General features: G+C 48.5%; 1 protein-coding gene across 1 annotated transcript in view; it reads left to right on the forward strand.

The window, feature by feature from the left end:
- The window catches only part of NXN (nucleoredoxin), a 70199-nt gene extending 51885 nt beyond the window's left edge, over window positions 1–18314 (forward strand). Inside the window, exons 6-8 of the mRNA XM_082201864.1 lie at window positions 2094–2273; window positions 9525–9649; window positions 16015–18314. Of these exons, the coding sequence (XP_082057990.1) occupies window positions 2094–2273; window positions 9525–9649; window positions 16015–16197 (488 nt within the window). The 3' untranslated portion in view covers window positions 16198–18314. The remainder of the gene's footprint in view (window positions 1–2093; window positions 2274–9524; window positions 9650–16014) is intronic.
- Window positions 18315–18889: the final 575 nt, after the last annotated feature.

Genomic DNA, 18889 nt, shown 5'->3' on the forward strand with positions numbered 1-18889 from the left:
TCCTCAGCAGATCTGAGCTTTCCTGTGCTCCTGTGTGCCTTTTTTTTCAATTTGCTTTTCCTCTCAGCACAAAGTTTGGGGATTTATTCCCCTCTCCCTGCATGTCAAATCATCACTTGGTGTGTTTTTTTGGTGTAGGTCACCGCACAAAAGCAGCTGTTGCAGGAAGAATGCAAACAATGTGGGGAATGAGCTGGAAGCTCTGAAGGCAGCCGGCTTGTGGGGCAAATTCCTGGCAAAGACTTGGCTGGCAACAGCCGGCTGTGAACCCTGCTCCATATTCTTTGGCCAGGGGTGAGGATATTATATTGAAATTTAAAACAGAACCAGAGGACTCATAGAATTGGGGAGCTGGAAGGGACCACAAGGGTCATCTACTCCAACCCCCTACAATGCAAGAATCTTTTGCCCAACGTGGGGCCCAAACCCTTGACCCTGAGATTAAGAGAGTCATGATCTGCTGACTGAGAGAGCTTGATTGCAACAGCTGTGCCTATAAAGCACCACAAACAAGAAACAATAACTGTTGCTCACCAATTTCAGCACCTCAAAAAAAAATTCCATCTCAGATTTATTTTTTATTCATTCATTCTTAATAATAATAATAATAATAATAATAATTATTATTATTATTATTTATTTATACCCCGCCCATCTGGCTGGGTTTCCCCAGCCACTGGGCGGCTTCCAACAAAACACTAAAATACAGTAACCTATTAAACATTAAAAGCTTCCCTAAACAGGGCTGCCTTCAGATGTCTTCTAAAAGTTTGGTAGTTATTTTTCTCCTTGACATCTGGTGGGAGGGTGTTCCACAGGGCAGGCACCACTACTGAGAAGGCCCTCTGCCTGGTTCCCTGTAACTTGGCTTCTCACAGTGAGGGAACCGCCAGAAGGCCCTCGGTATATGCACTGGTATATACCACATGTCATCACATTACTTATAGCATACTTTTTTTCTTTTTTAAAAAGCAAGATCCTAGTCCTTATGAAAGCTTAAGACTTCGCTTTTTGCAAAGGTGGTCTGTTTGTCAGTGTAAGGTAGCTTCCTGTGATCCTGTGGCTCACCTGACTCCTTGGCTGGTGAGGTGGGGTGTCCGTCTGTCCTCGAAACCGGCCAGCGTGGCAAGGGCTCAATAAGCAAGGAAGCAGCTCCTGTCCTGGTGAGCTGCCGGTTTGAGCCCTGCGGCACCCATCACTCTTGACTTGTTACTTCCATCCTTCTGGCTTAGTGCTACATAGAGCTTGCTCATGAATGAATTTCTCCTACCTCACCCCCCAAAACAAAAAAACCCAGTTTTATTAACTATCCTACATGAAACCAGTTTCACGCCGCCTACTAGAGAAGGAGGCAGGCTCATCGCTGTTTAGCCACAATTTAGGGAAACCTGATTCCTGGACAGCTGAGTGGCAGGTGGTGCCTGCAGGCAGGACATCACTTGACACCTGTCAGATTTTTTTTTCCAAGGCAGCAGGGGGATCAGGGCAGCAGGGGTCCTGAAGAGAAGCAAAAGCAATCCAGAGATCCAAAGTGACTGGCAAGGAGGGTAGGAAAACGCCCTAGTGGCTGAACATTTCAGTATGTGAAAGTTAACATCGGAAGAGTCCAGCTGTGGAATCAGGCCAAAGGCTGGATTTGCCTATGTGATGTCATCACTGAGGGCAAGCGAAGTCAAATGGTGAGTGAGGGCAGCATAGGAAGAGGCTGGTCACTGGATCATTTACTCTTGTTCTCACAGTGACCAGCCAGGAGCCAGACTGGGCTATATGCTGCCATCACTGAGGGCAAATGCAGTAAGATTGCAGTCTTTATGGTTCTGAGTAAAGAGCTTTGCAACTAAGTTGTGGTTTTCTTCCCCACAGAGCAGAAGAGACTTCCTTATACCAAATCAGACCATTGGTCCATCTAGCTCAGTGTTACCTGCACTGACTGGCAGTGCAGGGTTTCAGACGGGTCCTGCCCAGCCCCTGGGGATTGAAGCTGGGACCGTCTGCATGCAAATGCTCTGTTCCTGAGGCTCACGTCTCCCTCTTTGTATGCGCCTTGCCCACACAGAGGCTCACCTTGCTGTTTATCTTTGTCCATATCCCAGGCATCCCGACCCTCATAGTCCTGGACCCCAAGGGGGACGTGATCACGCGACAAGGCCGGGTGGAGGTGCTGAACGACATCGAGTGCCGGGAGTTCCCCTGGCACCCCAAACCCGTCCTGGAGCTGACCGACTCCAACGCCGTCCAGCTGAACGAGGGCCCTTGCCTCGTCCTCTTCGTAGGTAAGGGATTCCCCCAACTGCGGCAGCCGCTTCCTCACCTGCCTCTTCTCCCCCGCCCCCACCCCCCACTTAGAAGGTTGCAGAGATCAGAAACAGCACCTCTCTTCCTGAAAGTTGAATAAGTGGCTTTGGAAATTTTCCAGTCCTCAAGATTGCAACACACACCCTGTTTCTAACCAGAAGCAACATACCAGACGTAACCTCAAGCCTGGGGGTCAGGTGTGGCCCTCCATATGCCTCTGTCTGGCCCTTGGAACTCTCTCCAAGCCATGATCCTCATGGGTCATTTTCAAACCCGCCTTGTTTTTTGTTTTTTAATGGGCCTGGCTGGAAATGTGCCCTTGAACTCTGAGCATGCCTATTGCTTGCTTGGATGGCGAACAGAGGAGGGAGAGAGAATGTGAATGTGTTAGAAACTAGAATACCATACAAAGGCAAAACCTGCATTTCTTGCTCTGCCCATTTTCCCCTCTTCCCCTGCCCACTTCTAGTACAGTGGTGCCCCGCAAGACGAAATTAATTCGTTCCGCAATTTTTGTCGTCTGGCGAATTTTTCGTCTTGCGAAGCACGAAATCCCATAGGAATGCATTGAAAATCAATTAATGCGTTCCTATGGTCAAAAAAAGTCCAAACAAAGCCAAATTTGGTACGACAACAGTTTATTAACTGCTCTTTAAAGTCACACATACTGTAAAGAGCAGTTCAAAAATTTAAGGGAAAATAAATTAACTTTATAAACAAAACATGTCTTTGTTTTTAGTCAAAGAAAAAAAGTCGCGAGACGTTTTCGTCTTGCGAAGCAAGCCCATAGGGGAAATTCGTCTTGCGAGGCAAATCGCGAACGGAAAAAACTTTCGTCTAGCGAGTTTTTTGTATTGCGAGGCATTCGTCTTGCGGGGCACCACTGTATGTGGCCCTCGGGAGGTTGTCCAGAAGGGAATGCAGCTCTCTGCCTGAAAAGGGTTCCCCATCCCTGGCTTAGTGTGCTCCCCAAACCCTGGGGTCGCTGTTAGGCTTTCTCCTCCGTCAGCCATAGGACAAGTCTTGGGTCACGGTTAAGGAGGAGAGACTGTGACTCCGTTCCCAGGCTTGGATGACGTGTTAATCCCAGGCATGGGGAAGCAGTGGCTCTTTGGGCATCACTGGGCTATAACTCCCATCATTCCTGGTTGTTAGCCTCGCAGGCTGGAGCTGATGGGAGTTGTAGTCCAACATCTGGAGGCCACCCTGCTCTGGTAATCCCGGGTAATTCCAGCCCAGTGGAAATCTCCGTTCAGCATGAGGCTACATCTCCCCCCTGCAAGCAACACCCCACCCACCCACCCACAGTGATGTGGTACCTTAATCGGATGAGCTGTTCCCCTGTTGCAGCCATGCTGTGCCTGATCAGTTCCCTTACAATGGCGGCACTCCAAGCCTCACATTCATCCGTTTCCTGTTTCTGCCCCTGGAGTCTTCTCCCCCTCCACCCAACCGAGGACTCAAGCTGTGTCTGAATGCGGTTGTCTGTAACCCCCCTGGAGTGCGGGGCCAATTGCGCTTCTTTCACGGCACGTACATCTAAGCCCCCCCACCAACCCCAACAGCTCTCGGTTTGTGTCAGCGGCCGTGGGGGGAAACGGGGGCGGTGAGCGTAACACCTCCCCACGTAATTAATTCTTTTGCTTTAGATTTGATCTCATGCTTAACCTTTTGTAAAGCGCTGTTTTGTCTGCAAAGTGCTTGAAAATACACAAACGCTTTTTCGCACGAGCGCACACTTGAGACTGTTTAGTGCTTGGAACGGCTTGTCTTTTGCAACGCCGCTTGTGTAAGCTGTACATCTCCTGCCTTTATCGCAATTGTGTCCTTCCCTTGCGAGGTGCTTAGGCACACACACACAGGAAAGCAGACAGACCCACGGACACGTGGATATTCAAACCAGGCTCTCGCCATTTTGTTCCTGTTTTCTGGTTGTAACAGTACCAAATCTGGCTCAGATTGCACCATTGAGGTTTGTTTCGCTCTGAAATGTCACCTCGCCCCCAGCCCCCCAAAAAGTGTTTTGGGAAATGCAAAAATGGTTTCTCATACAGTGAATTGGATCAGGGAAATAGATAGATAGATAGATAGATAGATAGATAGATAGATAGACAGATATAGATAGATAATTAAGATTTGCTGCTGCTTAAAATGCTACAACGAAACGAATCATACAATTTTTCACAATGCTGTAGGTGAAATGTATTCTGAATGGGAATGTCTATACATGCTTAAATGCAAAAAATAAAACAAAATGATAATGTCCAACAAAATCAATGTGACAGATTGTGCTTAATGAAGGCTATGTTGCAATCAAACAGTATATTGATTTCATTACAGAAATAAATAGCACTGAGACAGTAAGTTTGTTTTGTGTTTTTTTTAAAAAAAACAACAACCCAAAATGATATATCCAAATAGATGCCTGATCAACAGAATTCATGTCTGTTGATCAGGTATCTCTTCAGATAGATCATTTTATTTATTACGGCTTTAAGCATGTATAGCAGTTCCCTTCATTTTAGTGGAATACGTTTTTATCTATGTCCTCATCAGTTCTCGAGGTGTGTTATATGTGAAACAAACACGATAGTCTCTGGTCTTAGACGAAGTTGTCTTTTTTTCTCCTACTGGGATGGGGCAGCTCTGCTCGTCAGCCTAGTTCTCCCCCTCACCGCTGCCTCCTAGTAATTCACTCTCCTCTCCGCTTTCTAGCTCTCTGTTCAAGCTGAGCTCACTGTGACCCTTCTTATTTATTCAGCAAAGCGCTGCTGCGTGAGGGTCCTCCAGCCCACCGGGAGCCCGACTCTTGTAGCCGGGGGTGGGAATAGATTGTTGCGCTCCCTGCGGGTGAGTGGGGAATGATTGATAGGGCGGCCCCGTCTGGCTAATGATGGGCCACTCTGGAAGAGAGTTATCCCAGCAGCATAATAACATCCTCCCCCCTTCCATGCTTGCCTGTGGGGCAGAAATTCAGCGGGGGAACAAATAATCCAGGAATCGTTTCCAGGGGTTCGGTTAGAGGGTGGATCGTGCTGTGTCCTTGCGGGGTGAAAATGACCTAGAACTCGTATCTGTTGCCATGATGACAAATGTCAAGCCCTCTGCTAATCAGTACCTGTCATTACTCTGCCTAGGGAAAACCTTGTCCTTTTTCTCTTTTTTTGACTGGTTTAGGGCTGCTGTTGTTTCTGTATTTCTTTTAAAAAAATAAATTTATATATACATGTATACTGAAAGCTTTAGTGATGCTCCATCCCTGTATATATATAATCACGGCGATCAATAATTCAATTAATCCAGCCATCCCATATCAAAAGGAACCTATGCTAATTGTGCAATTAATTCAGCTGAATATTTGAAAACCTTTCAGTTTACCCAGTTTCATTCCACTTTTTTATATTTTCCTTTTCCCCAGATTGATTCTAGACCAGTGCATATTAAAATACCAGACAACGGCCCCTTAATACAATAAAAGTGTGCTGAAATGACAATGTAAACATAATAAAACTGCAAGACGGTCCAAAATTTTAAATGCAGTCGTTAGCTACAACAGCACATGGTTCGCAAATGCTGTTTTAAATTAGCCTGAATGAATGACAGCAGTTAATATTTCATCTGTAGCTCTTCTTCGTAGTTTATACATAACACCAGTTATTTAAAAAATCTTAATACAGTACTGTATCTTTCTTTTTTACTTCATTACTTGTTATACGTGTAGCAAACAAGACTGACAAAGTATTCCAACAATTCAAAGAAAGAAATTGTTTTTCTGTCTTCCTTATATGGTTTATTTTATGTTATTTTTGTTTATAGCCTGCTCTCTGAAAAAAAGAATAAGTAGACGATATGGGAGTTAGCACATAGCTATGGTTGATGAGGCTGTTTCAGCTTCTTTGCCTTAGCCTAGTATACATATTGACTCGATCTGTGGAACTGGCACCATTACAGGCGCCACATAATATTTGTTCCACCTTCTAAGAAATCCACTATTTGATGTGGCAAAACTCACCCTTTGGAACTCCCAGAGACTTGACATCAGGCAAGCATCTTCATTGTACACTTTTCGGCACCCGCTAAAAACCTTTTCGTTTAGGCCATGGGTTGGGTCTAAGGCCCGGGGGCCGGATCCGACCCAATCGCCTTTTGAATCTTGCCTGCGGATGGTCCGGGAATCAGCGTGTTTTTACATGAGTAGAATGTGTCCTTTTATTTAAAATGCATCTCTGGGTTATTTGTGGGGCATAGGAATTCGTTCATATATTTTTTCAAAATATAGTCCGGTCCCCCACAAGGTCTGAGGGACAGTGGCCCGGCCCCCTGCTGAAAAAGTTTGCTAACCTCTGGTTTAGGCAAAACCAGACATGACATGTGGAATGCTGGCATGTGTTTTAATCTGTTTTTAGCTTATTGTTGATTTTAGTTCTTTTTTGAATGCTTTTCAGAGAATGGTTTTTACTGATAATTTTATTGGTTATGTGTTTGTTTATTTACCCACCCTTCACCCTAAGGTCTCAAGGTGGATTATAGCAGTATTGTATTATTATTTTCGTAAACTATTTTGAGGTTTGTGCTTAAAAAAACACCACATTAAGTAAAGTAGTATATAATTTTTTTACAAAGTAAATAAATAAAGTTAGATTGGGGTAGCCACTGTGGCTCCCTCCAGATTTTGTCAGCTGCAAACCCCTTCATCCCCTGACCATTGGCCATTCTGGCGGGTGCTGATGGGATTTGTCACCCGACAGCATCTATACCTCTATAGAGATCTACAGCTGCCCCCCCCTTCACCCCTGCACCACTCTGGCTCCTGAAATTCCTCTTCAGGTGCTGCTGCTGCTATTATTATGATGATGATTATTATGATCATTATCATTATTATTTTCATTTCTATGCCGGTTTCTATTTTTTTTGGGGGGGGGAATCTCAAAGCTGTTTACAACACATTTAAACACCAAATAAAACAATCCAGAATGAAACATGATTGAAGTCAAATATGAAGTATACATTCAAAGCAACATAATTAAATCGAAATTAAACATTGCAAGGGAGGTCAGCTGCAGAATGCACATTTTATGCAGCAAAGTCAACAACAAGAACAACAAAAAGGAATAGGACAACAACAAAAAGGGATAGGGACAAGGGACTTTTGAAATAGTCGTCGTGAAAATCAACGGGCAAGTTACAGGTGCCTTCTGACACTTGAATTGCTGCTGCATTAAGTTAGATACCAAAAACGACACCCTCCCTCCCTGTGGCTTTCCAGCAGGTTTCCAGCAGGCATTGCTCCCATGTTTTCCGAACATCTTTGCACCCAAATGGACTAGAAACTTGATTTTTTTAAAAAGAAGCTTTTTATTCTCTGGAATCTAAGTTTTGGAGCCAGGGCCACATCGTGCATTCTTGCCAGTATTTTCATGGGGTTGTGATGAGACGCAGGAACTGGCTTCCTGTGACACGCCCCCCCCCAACACACACACACAAACATTTAAAATTGCTCTAAAAGTTCCCCAGATAATTCAGCTGTCCTTTCAACTGCGGGACACCCTCCCCTATCGATCCAGCCCGACAGCAAAGCCCCATTTTACAGTCCCCCGTCTCTCCATCTCTCTCTCCTCATGACCCCCCCTCCTTTAAATTAAACAGCAGGAGCCTCAGAGCAGCTTGGAGGGGTGTGTGTATGTGTCTTTACACAGAGCTGCATCTGTGACTATTATTAATCAGCTTTGTGCCGTATATATTTGCCACCTACTTGGGAGGTCAGCCTGGAGGCACAGGAGCTGGAGCGCAGCCAATTAGCTTTGTTGGTGGGGGGAGAAGGGGAGAGAAAAAAATTAATCCCATTATTAATCTTTCTCCCCGAATGCAAACATGGAGGGTGGGTGGGATTGTCTGTGTCTCCAGCCTCTCTTGTTCTCTGTTTAAATTTTTAAAAAGCGAGAGGAACAGGGAGCTCATCTCACGGATCCTTGCAAGCTGACATCCCATGGTTGAAATTACACAGCCAATGCAGACACAAGCACCACAACATTCAAAACGTTCCTAATCGAGTCAGCAGTGTGGCTTTGGCCTTCGGGGTTCTTGCGGGTGAGGCCTGCGCATTCCAGCCGGCTTTAGACAAAGAGACTGTCAAAGCCCCAAACCGCTGCCCTTAACTCGGAGCAGGTCGGAACAGGGGACTGTTTGCAGAAACCCCCAAAGCAGTGATCTATCGTACAACTTTTAGGAATGTGGGAAGCGATAACTTTATATCAGACCCTGTTATACAGATTGCCCTGCTAGGTATTCATTTATATTTTTAAAAGTACCTGGAATTGGCTAGTTTTGTTTTTAGAGATTGCTTTAAATTCAGTGCCCTTCAGTGCAAGAGGCAGTAGGCTTGTGAATCACCAGGAGGAGGGGATCACAAGTGAGAGGGGGGCTGTCACCATTGCACCCCGCTTCCCATGTGGGCTTCCCTGGCCCCTGTGAGAACAGGATGTCAGGCTGCATGGCACGGGCTTTATCAAGCAGGGCTCTTTTGTTCATGTACAGTGGTGCCCCGCAAGACAAATGCCTCGCAAGACGGAAAACTCGCTAGACGAAAGGGTTTTCCGTTTTGGAGGTGCTTCGCAAAACGAATCTCCTATGGGCTTGCTTCGCAAGACGACAATGTCTTGCGAGTTCCTGCGGTTTTTTTTTCCTCCCCCCCTTTTCTAAGCCACTAAGCCACTTATCAGCTGATCCGATAAGCCGCTAATAGAGCTAACCCGCTAATCCGTTAATGGGCTTGCTTCGCAAGACGAAAAAACCGCTAGACGAAGAGAATCACAGAACGGATTCTTTTCGTCTTGCGAGGCACCACTGTATTTGATTTCACTTGCCGTCAGTGATGGCAGCATGGAGCCAAATCTGCCATCTGGTTGGCCACTGTGGATTAAGATGGGCCTCTGGTCTGACCCAGCTCTTCTTATAATGTTCTAAGCTGATTGAAGAAGTGTGTGGTTGTGTATCCGACGCTTTCCAGTAACAAATGCATGCCACAATTTCACATAAGTGTAGAAAGCACCGTGTGTGTGTGTGTGTGTGTGTGTGTTGTCTTTGCTGTGCCATTTAGCTTCCATGTAGCTGAAACTGCACCATACACAAAGCCCTCCCGGGATACACAGACAGGAGTTGCGTTTAAAAAGTGAGGACTGGAACCTTGAAGCTGAGGTGGATCATTTCCCTCCCCATCTCTTGCCCTGCAGATTCTGACGACGACGGGGAGTCCGAAGCCGCCAAGCAGCTAATCCAGCCCATTGCCGAGAAAATAATTGCCAAATACAAAGCCAAAGACGAAGAGGCTCCTCTGCTGTTTTTCGTTGCCGGAGAGGTACGGCCAGGGAAGGGGGAACCGCGGCAGTGGGGAAAAGGGGTGGGTCTTGCATGGGCACATGGCATAGTAAGGTAAAGGGACCCCCCATTAGGTCCAGTCATGGCCAACTCTGGGGTTGTGCACTCATCTTGCTTTACTAGCCGAGGGAGCCGGCGTGCAGCTTCCGGGTCATGTGGCCAGCATGACTAAGCCGCTTCTGGCAAACCAGAGCAGCGCACAGAAACGCCATTTACCTTCCTGCCGGAGCGGTACCTATTTATCTACTTTCACTTTGATGTGCTTTCAAACTGCTAGGTTGGCAGGAGCTGGGACTGAGCAACGGGAGCTCACCCTGTCACAGGGATTCGAACTGCCGACCTTCTGATTGGCAAGTCCTAGGCCCTGTGGTTTAAACCACAGTGCCACCTGCGTCCCTGGGCATAGCTGGCTTTTAATGCTTGTGGGCTTCTGATTCCTCTTAGGGAGGGCATCTGTTAAAAGCTGAAAGCCACAACACTAGGCTGTCTGCCCCTTTCCCCCGTGCACCCTGGGAACTGTTGTGATGGGAAAGGGGCAAGCGCTCTTTAACAGAACTCAGCATCCTCACCAGCCTACAAGACCCAGAATTCCTCAGGGGAGAGGCGAGGGAAGTGTCATCAGCCAAGGGCCACATTCTCTTGTCAGTGATCTTCTAAGGGCCACAGGCTTGGGCTTGGGGCGAGGCCAGAGTGAGCGGAGCAAAGGATGCTGCATAAATTTGTAGAGGAAGTTGCTTTCCAGCTGCACCAAAGTCAGAGGTGTCTCACTCTCTGCACATTCACAGAGGGGAGGGGATGTGGCCTAGGGAGAGGACCGAGGGCCACATAGGGGAGCCCTGAGGGCCGATCTGAGCTTCCCCACCCCTGCTGCTTTAGGCAAAGCCATGACTGTTATCTCAGGGTCAAAGAATGCAAACTGTAAAGCTGCTGGTTCAAATCTCAGGCCAGCCGTGAACTTTCTAGGTGGGCTTACAACTTTCTTGCAAGGTAGGAAAGCACTACTATCCTCATTTTACAGATGCGCTTCCTTGCCCTCCTTCCTGCAATACTTAAAGATAATAGCTTGACTAAGGCCGATATCATGCCAACAGCAAGTTACCAAATAGAAGTCCTCCGTAGAATATACCATCGCAGATTACAGTTCATGGTTGTGGCTTTAATACAGTTCAATATTTTCTCAATGAATAAATAGAAACCTTGCCTATCAGGTGAGAAGCTTAGGCTAGACCACTTTTCCCTGACATGCCGGCTTTCTATGTGGAACAAATTTAGTCTGGAGGAGCATTTGACTATGTGATCCCTTCCCTTCGCATATCCAGTCTGATGTGGTTCAGAAACGGGAACTTTAGCATTTTTCCTGCTGTCGGTGAGCAAGCGAGGCTTTACAGACTGTTAGCTTAGGCCTCCACCTGCCTCCCCAATCTGCAAAAAATAATACTGGCCCTCCTTGCAGGATGGTTTGTAAGGATTGAGAAAGCCACTGTCAGCAAAGCACTGCACCCATTTTAAAAACATCCTTTTTAAATCATAGAATCATAGCCGGGAGGTGTCACGAGGGTCATCTAGTCCAACCCCCTGCAATGCAGGAATCTTTTGAAGGGTCTCATGCTCTACTGACTGAGCTATGCGCCTTCAATTGTTTGAGAAGCACACAGTCCAAACACTGTCCCGGGCGCATGGTTAGGGTGAAGGCTTTTGGGAACAAGATGAGGTCGTGTCCGTTGAGATTTAACTTGGAAACCTGACACAGTTGCTCAGAGCTTTACTTATATTCAGAAGTGGCAAGCCTGTGTGTGTGTGTGTGTGTGTGTGTGTGTGTGTGTGTGTGTGCGATGTGATGTGAGAGAGACAGAGAAAGAGAAAGAGAAAGAGATAGCACATTTGTTTGCCAAAGAGTTGCAAGGGATCACTAAGAGAATTTTCAACACCCTGGACCAAACTCAAATCTGGTTCTTTGCACATTCTCAGGTGTCCTGTTGTCTCCTTATGTGTGGGCTGCTGGCAGTCAAAAGGGGTTTGTATGTAACTCCCGTGTGCCAGGACATTTCCAGACTGCTGACTGCCGTCTCCCTTCCAACCTGGCTCCCCTCCGTAGCTTTTGCTGACCGGCTTCCATTTGGATCAGAGCCATCCGGTCTTCTCACGTACAGCCGTACCTTAGATGTCAAACCTTCCAAAACGTTCGGAAGCCAAAGTGCAGCTTCTCATTGGCTGCAGGAAGTTCCTGCAGCCAGTCGGAAGCCCATCGGACGTTCGGCTTCCAAAACAACATTCAAAAACCGGAACACTCACTTCTAGTTTTCGATCGTTTGGGAGCCGGAACATTTAACTCTCAAGGTGTTTGGGAGCCGAGGTATGACTGTAACTCATTTACCACAATTAGTTTGGAACAGAGCCTCCCTGTCCACAGAAAGTCTACCTCTGAATATCAGATTCCGGGGACACTGCAATAAATGGGCCTTTGGCCTGATCTAGCAATGTGATTCTTAAGTTCTCTCACCCCACTCCTTTTTTTTTAAAGGAGTTTTGGGGGCTGAGTATGTAAATTAGGGGGCCTTGTCCGAGACACGGCTCAGCTTTTCAACTCTGGGGGGGGGGGGAATGGGACATGTGGCCATTCCCCTTGTTTCCCGAGCGAGCCAAACGAACGTGGCGTTCCCTTTCTGCCAGAGACCACCCCTCGTTTTCCAGACCTTTGTTGCTCCTCCGTCCATACGCTTCCCCCTGCCCCGCGACCCCCTAACATGTTTGAGATGCCTGCCTGCCACCCACCCCCGGGGATTTCTGAATGCGCTCCTTGTTGTAAAAAAAAATGCCTTCTAAAACAAAGGTCTCCAGCACCCTGTTCCCTCCCTCCCAGATAGCCCCGGGAAATTCCCTTCTCTCTCCCCCCCCCTTCCTCCTGCTTTTCTCCCTCTTGCTCTCCACCCTCCACAGACCAGCCCCACATTGACAAACACAGCCCTTCATTCATTTCCAACGCCATCTGCTTGCAGGCTCCCTGACAGCCGCCTGAATGACCCATTCATCACCCACGCCGTAGCTCCTGGATGACGCCCCCCGGCGTTGTTTTGCGCTTACCCTGCGAGCGAAAGGGGGCTGCGGTAACGTGCACATGCGCGGCGGGAGGGGGGAGGGCGGCTCCCACCACGTCCACCGCATTGATTTACGGGCACTGCGCTTTTTTGCGGTGGGCGGAGCTTCCCTGCGCCGTCTCCCCCCTTTTAAAAGCAAATAATAAACGGACAAGGGAGGGGTGAAAGGGGGGGAGACTCCCTAGTCCCGCACCTGTTGGGCACCGATAATAGGGGGTTGGTGGGACCCGCCCCCTCGCCAGCTGGCCTTGGCCCCCGAAGGTGCTGGGAACGCCCTCTTGCCTCTGGGGACCCGACACGGCGACCCCGGGGGGCTTCTTGGGGCACGGAGGGTCCTTTGTGGAAGACAGAACAATTGTCAAGCCAATTTATGAGGCCCTCCGAGCTGGTCAGAGAGTGGGAATCGGAGATTTCGAGAACTCTGATCCCGGCATCTGGCAACAATGCCTCCTCACCCCCTTCGCCCAGAAAGCCTTTCCAAGATGCTCTCTTCCATCCTCTATAACGCACCCAGCACCGTTGGGTCGGCCTGAGGATTGGTTGCAAACAATACTGGGGAAGGGGCAGCGTCTCTGAGCACCCCTGGACTTGGTTGACAATTCCTGCATTTCCCCCCATCCCCCCCGGTGCTGCGCCTGCGTGCTCCAGACATTGATGGGATTTTGGGCGTGGAGGGATGGGCGCCCGCCATTTTGTCGAGGCAAAGAGGCAGACCAAGATGGATGGAGGCGGGCAATGGGGGTGGGGGAGAGCTGCGGTCGAAGAAAGAGGGGGGCGCTCAGGGTTGGATAAGAGTGGGCGAGTAAGAAATAATATTTGCCTATTTAGCAGAGGAGCAGTTCAAGATCCACTGTGTCGTGATGGTTAGCTGATGAACCTGCCAAGGCACGTTGGAATCCAGCTCCCATCAGCCCCGGCGGCTAGCATGCCCACCGGTCTGGGATGATGGAAGTTGGAGCCCAGGGCTGTCTGGAAGGCTCTGGGGTCGCCATCTCTGGGCTCAGAGAGTAGCATCAGGGAGATCCGGCTTCAAATACCCACTCAGCCCTGAAGTTCACACTTTCCCTTGGCCTAGCCCACCTTCCAGGGGTGTCGTGGGGTAAAACGAGGAGCAGTATGCTGCCTTGTACTTGTTGAAAAGGTGGGCTATTGATGCAGCTAATACGTAGGAGAGTCTAAGCCCTTCATGTGCCCAGGTTAGCCCTCAACAACATCCCCCAAAGGTAAGCAGTGGCCATATTGCAGACAGGGCTGGGGGTGAAAAGCAGAGTTTGTGCTGCTGGCACTGAGGAAGCGCGTTTTACTTTTCTTTTCATCGTGGCTGTCGCGTCTGCCTGCATCTCCTGCCAGAAAACCAGGGGAAAAGAGGAATAAATCTCACCAGGGCCTTCATGGCTCAGAATCCTGTCTCTCAGCCCACGCTAGCTGCAGTCACTGTGCCAAGACCCAAACAAAGCAAAGACTGCCTTCAGCAACACACAGACGTTGCACACAAACAGATCCTTTGCATCCATCTGCTTCTTTATTAAGGTTTTTATTGCCCATTTCTTTGGCACTCCACCTTTATCAGGCAGGGTGGGCTGATCTGCCCGGGATATCAATGTTCAGGCCGTCTGTTCTGTGCAGGTGCTTGGGCACACCTCTTTTGCGTGTGTGGATGCCTTCAGGTATCTCTAACCAAGCCTTATGAGGGAGTTTGGGATGGATTCGCGTTACGGCGAAAGAGATTGTGACTAAAAATTAGGAAGAGTTTTCTGCCATTCGACAGTGGAGCGGATTCGCTTGGAAGGCGGTGGACTCTCCTTCCTTGGAGGTTTTTAAACAGGTTGGCTGGCCGTCTGTCAGGGATTCTTCAGCTGCGATTCTTGCATTGCAGGGGGTTGCACTGGATTAACCTTTGGGTCCCCTCCTGTGATTCTGTCTCCTGCACCGTTCTAAGCCTGTCCTTTTTCCCTTTTCTAATTCAGCCATGAGGACTAGATCCTTGGCTTGCTTTTTTTTAAAAAAAAAATGCAAGTGGAGCTTCTCAAGCTGCTAAAGAGCAACCTGTCGCTCCACTTAACCTAACCACAATTTGCAGCGCTCTCTGTTCACAGCCTTTCCCCCGTCTGGGTGATAACAGAGCCAAAATAGATAGGGGAACTCTTACTGGCTTCAGTCAGCTGTCTGTGTGTGTGTGTGTGTGTGTGTGTGTGTGTGTGTGAGAGAGAGAGAGAGAGAGAGAGAGAGAGAGAGAGAGAGAATGGGAGGAGGCCTTAACCTTTGGCCTGGCTTTCACCCTTTCTAAGCAGAGAGGAGAGGCAGGGGCACTATGCCGCAGACCCCCCCCCTTTGTACTGCCCCCCCCCAGCTTTTCATTGTGGCTTGACTGACAGGCAGGGTGAGAGGGTGCTGCAAGTACAGACAAAGGGCAGCTTCTTTTTTCTCCTCCCCCCCTCTACACCAGGCCGCAATGAACACAAGACCCTCCCGCCTATTTGATGATAACATTTATTTTACACGGTACCAGCAGTTCCAGAGATGCTTTACACAGTTTCATAAAAATGTGTGGGGTTGTTTTGGGGTATTTTTTAATGTCCCACACCGAAAAGGGTTTGCAATTGGATCAAAGGCCCCTCTAGTCTGGAGCTCCTGGCTGCAACGGCTCTGTTCCCCCCTCTGCTTTCAAAGGCACACTGCCCCTGAATAACAGTGGATTGGGGATTGCAATGACTACTGCCTGAAACCTTGCAGAGCTGCTGCCAGTCAGTGTAGACAACAGTGAGCTAAATGGCCCATTGTTTTCCGTCTGTATAAGGTGGTTTCCCATACTCCTTCCTAAAGCGTCTCTTTGTTCAGAACCGCGAGGACTGGAATCTTTTAGGGGGGACACAGGGAGCTGCTGCTACTCCACCTAGCCCAGAATTGCCTTTTCTGACGGGCAGGGGCTCTCCAGGGTTTGGGTCAAAGGGTCTCCCCTAGCCTTCCTAGAGATCCTACTGGGGATTGAACCTGGGACGTTCTGCATGCAAAGCAGAGGCTCTCTGCTGCTGAGCTACAGCCTCTTCTTCCCCTTTGCAGGCAGAAGGGCCCAGACTCACTCCCCAAAGGGCATCTCCAGCTAGGGCTGGAAATATCCCCTGTCTAGAGAGCGGGCGCCAGTCAGCGCAAGCAATACTGAACTTAGAGGGAGCAAGGGGATAAGGTAATGTCCGGTGTTCCTGCCTTTTAGATTTTGGGATAACGGATCTCTCTCGGCCATCTTTTTCAGGATGACATGACCGACTCCCTTCGGGACTACACCAACCTCCCGGAGGCTGCTCCTCTTCTCACCATCCTGGACATGTCCGCCCGTGCCAAGTACGTCAAGGACGTTGAGGAGATCACACCCGACATCGTGGAAGCTTTTGTGAATGACTTTCTAATGGACAAGCTTAAACCGGAGCCCATCTGAAGAGAAGCAGAGGCAGGGTTGAAAAGGGGAGGGGGCCCTCTTTTTTCCTGCCCCCACTCCCAGCTTGGACCTTATTTAAAAAATTGCAGGATTTTTCCCCTCTCTCCAGCTCTGTGCACAACGTTAACTCTTGACGTTCTTGTGGTGCCTTGTTTTTTCCAAACACAGCAAGTTTCTCTCTTCTTGTTTTCCCCTCCTTAACCAAACTCTTTTTTAAAGGTGCTGCCTTTCAGCTGGGAGGTGCTGGTCAGAAGAGGCTTGGCTTATAGTTTTCTGGGTTGTGAGGGGAGGTGGGAAGTGGGAGGTTTCCCAAGAGCCCAGGTGAAGGGGAAGCGATGGATTTCCCACAGTCCCAGCCAGGGCTGTGGCTGCATTCTGTTTTTTTATTTTAAAAAAAATCTCTACTAGTCACTCATGTAACCTGTCCAAACACAGCAGTAACCAGATCCTTTATCAAAGCCCAGTTTTTCCATCTTTCCAAGATGACAAGTGACATACAAGCACCCACACCTAAATCCGGCATATGTAATATTTTGGGGGAAGGGTAGGGTAGTTAACCCATCAAAACTGTTTGCCTTTAGAGGCTGAAGAAAAATAAAAGCTTGCATAGCAGGCCACTGCCCTCCTGGCTATGTTCTTTTGAGGGGTAGGGGAGTGAAGCTAGGATCCTCTAACAAATACTCTGTATCTTCTTCCAGCTGCACTCCCTTAGGGTGTCTTTCAGCAGGGAAACAGCATCAGGTTTCCTAGGTGAGGGTCACCTCTCCAGCTTTGCTGGAATGCTCCGGGTTCAAAATGCAAAAGCATTTAATGCTCACCTGTATTGTGAATCGAATTTTCTCTCTCTTCCCCTTGAATCTTCATACAACTTGGATCGTAATCCAGTTGTCCATGCCTTTCTCTCTTTGGCAGTTTGTACACAACAGTCGCATCTTGGGAGCCTGTAGTTGCCAAGCCACCTGAAAGGTCAATATTAAAGACTCAGGAGCCCTGGGATAATGAGATTTCCTCGAGCCCCGTTTCTGCCATGCAGGGCTTAAAGCACATGGGGAGTCATGGGATGTGCCCGTGGGGTCTCTGTGTGAGATCTTGCTGGTGCTGCCACTGGACCGTATAAATTGAGATGGGCGGTGTAGGAGGACAAATTAGAGGCCTTGGGAAATGTTTGCATCCTCTTGCGCTAGCTTTTACCCTGGGGAGGAGGAGGTATTCTTGCATTTTTTAGCCTAGCTTTGAAAATCAGCAATTTGACTTCTTTTAGGAATGACCAGGCGCAATTCTAAATCGAGTGGAAGGTTGCTCACCCACTGTTTAAAACTTTCAGCCGTGGGTTGGTGGGGTGTTTTGGCAGTGGCCTGTTTTTGCTAAAATTAGCACCATTTTGCTGCCCCTCAGAAATTCAAGCGAGTCAAGACTGGCTCAGTTAAGTGGGGTGTCGCCTGAGGTGTAGTCTGCCGTTTGCCCAAACTTTCAAGGGCTCAGAGTAAGGAGAGGAGAGGAGACACATGACTCTGCACCAACTTCGCCACCCTACTGTGTTGTGTGGTTTAAAGATATGCAAAACTTTTAAGTCACATTTGTTCAAGTGTAACCAGAAGCTTCTGCCTGGTCAGGGACCCCAGTAAAACGAGCTCCCTGGTTGTGAGAGGGGTCTGTAGCTTCCATCCTAACCTTCAGGCCACTAGCAAGTAGGGAACTTTCCAGTTGCTCTTAATTGTTGAATTCCACCTTCTGCTTTGCAACCAACTTTCTGCAGAGTGCTTTCTTCCACTGACTTTGAAATAAAACCCAGGACTCTCTTAGGTATTTTTCTCCTCCCTCGCCTTTTTTTCTTCCTTAATCCCATGTTAAATACATCCCCCCTAAACATGCAGCTGATAAAAGCTTGAGCAATTCTCGGTAGAGGTGACTGTGATGTTTTTAGCCGTTTTGGCAAGCAAGGTGGATTGGGTTGGGATTACGCTGGGATAGCACAGCCAGATCCTCTCTCCCCAACCCAATCGTCTCTGTCTCTCTCTCTCTTTCTCTCTCCCTGGCAAAGTTGGACGTTGTAAAAAACAAACAAACTTGTACATGGTGACTGGAACTTTGTAATAAAACCCGTTCTAGTAACATCAGCTCGCCCAGAGTGTGGTTTTGCTGTCAAGGCTGCAGAGGCAGGTTGCTAGAATGTGGGGACGTGTTTGGGCAGGATAGCGTGGGAGCAAACTCTTGAGAGAAACTCATGGCAAGGGGCCTCAGGACAGATCCGCCCCCCTCCATGTTTTCTTGCAACATGGAGGTGATTTGTTGTGTTACTCCAGATGTTGCTGGACTACAAGTCCCATGATCCTTGGCTGGGGCTGCTGGGAGTTGAGTCCCACAGCCATTCGCAGGGGCTTCTGATTTGCTCACCCCGTTAAATTATCATATGCAAGAGACCTTGTTTCCAGGACCTCTGCTTGTAGATAATACCCAGGAGCCTGGAGTTTATCAAAAGGCCTTGAACAAGTAGAGTGATGCTTTAGGCCACAGGTCCAATAGCTAGAAAGTCCTGCCTCCTCCAGACGGCCCTCTTTCTGCAGGATGCAAACCAGCATGGGGTGGCGAAGCTGAATTCGCCACTGCCTAGAGCAAGGGTGGGGGAAGGGACTCTGTGGCCCTCTAGTTGGAACCCCAACTCTATGATCCTTAGCCACCCCGTGGCTGATGG

Source organism: Podarcis vaucheri (genome assembly GCF_965113315.1).
Source record: "Podarcis vaucheri genome assembly, chromosome: 15".
In the NCBI taxonomy this organism is placed as follows: domain Eukaryota; kingdom Metazoa; phylum Chordata; class Lepidosauria; order Squamata; family Lacertidae; genus Podarcis; species Podarcis vaucheri.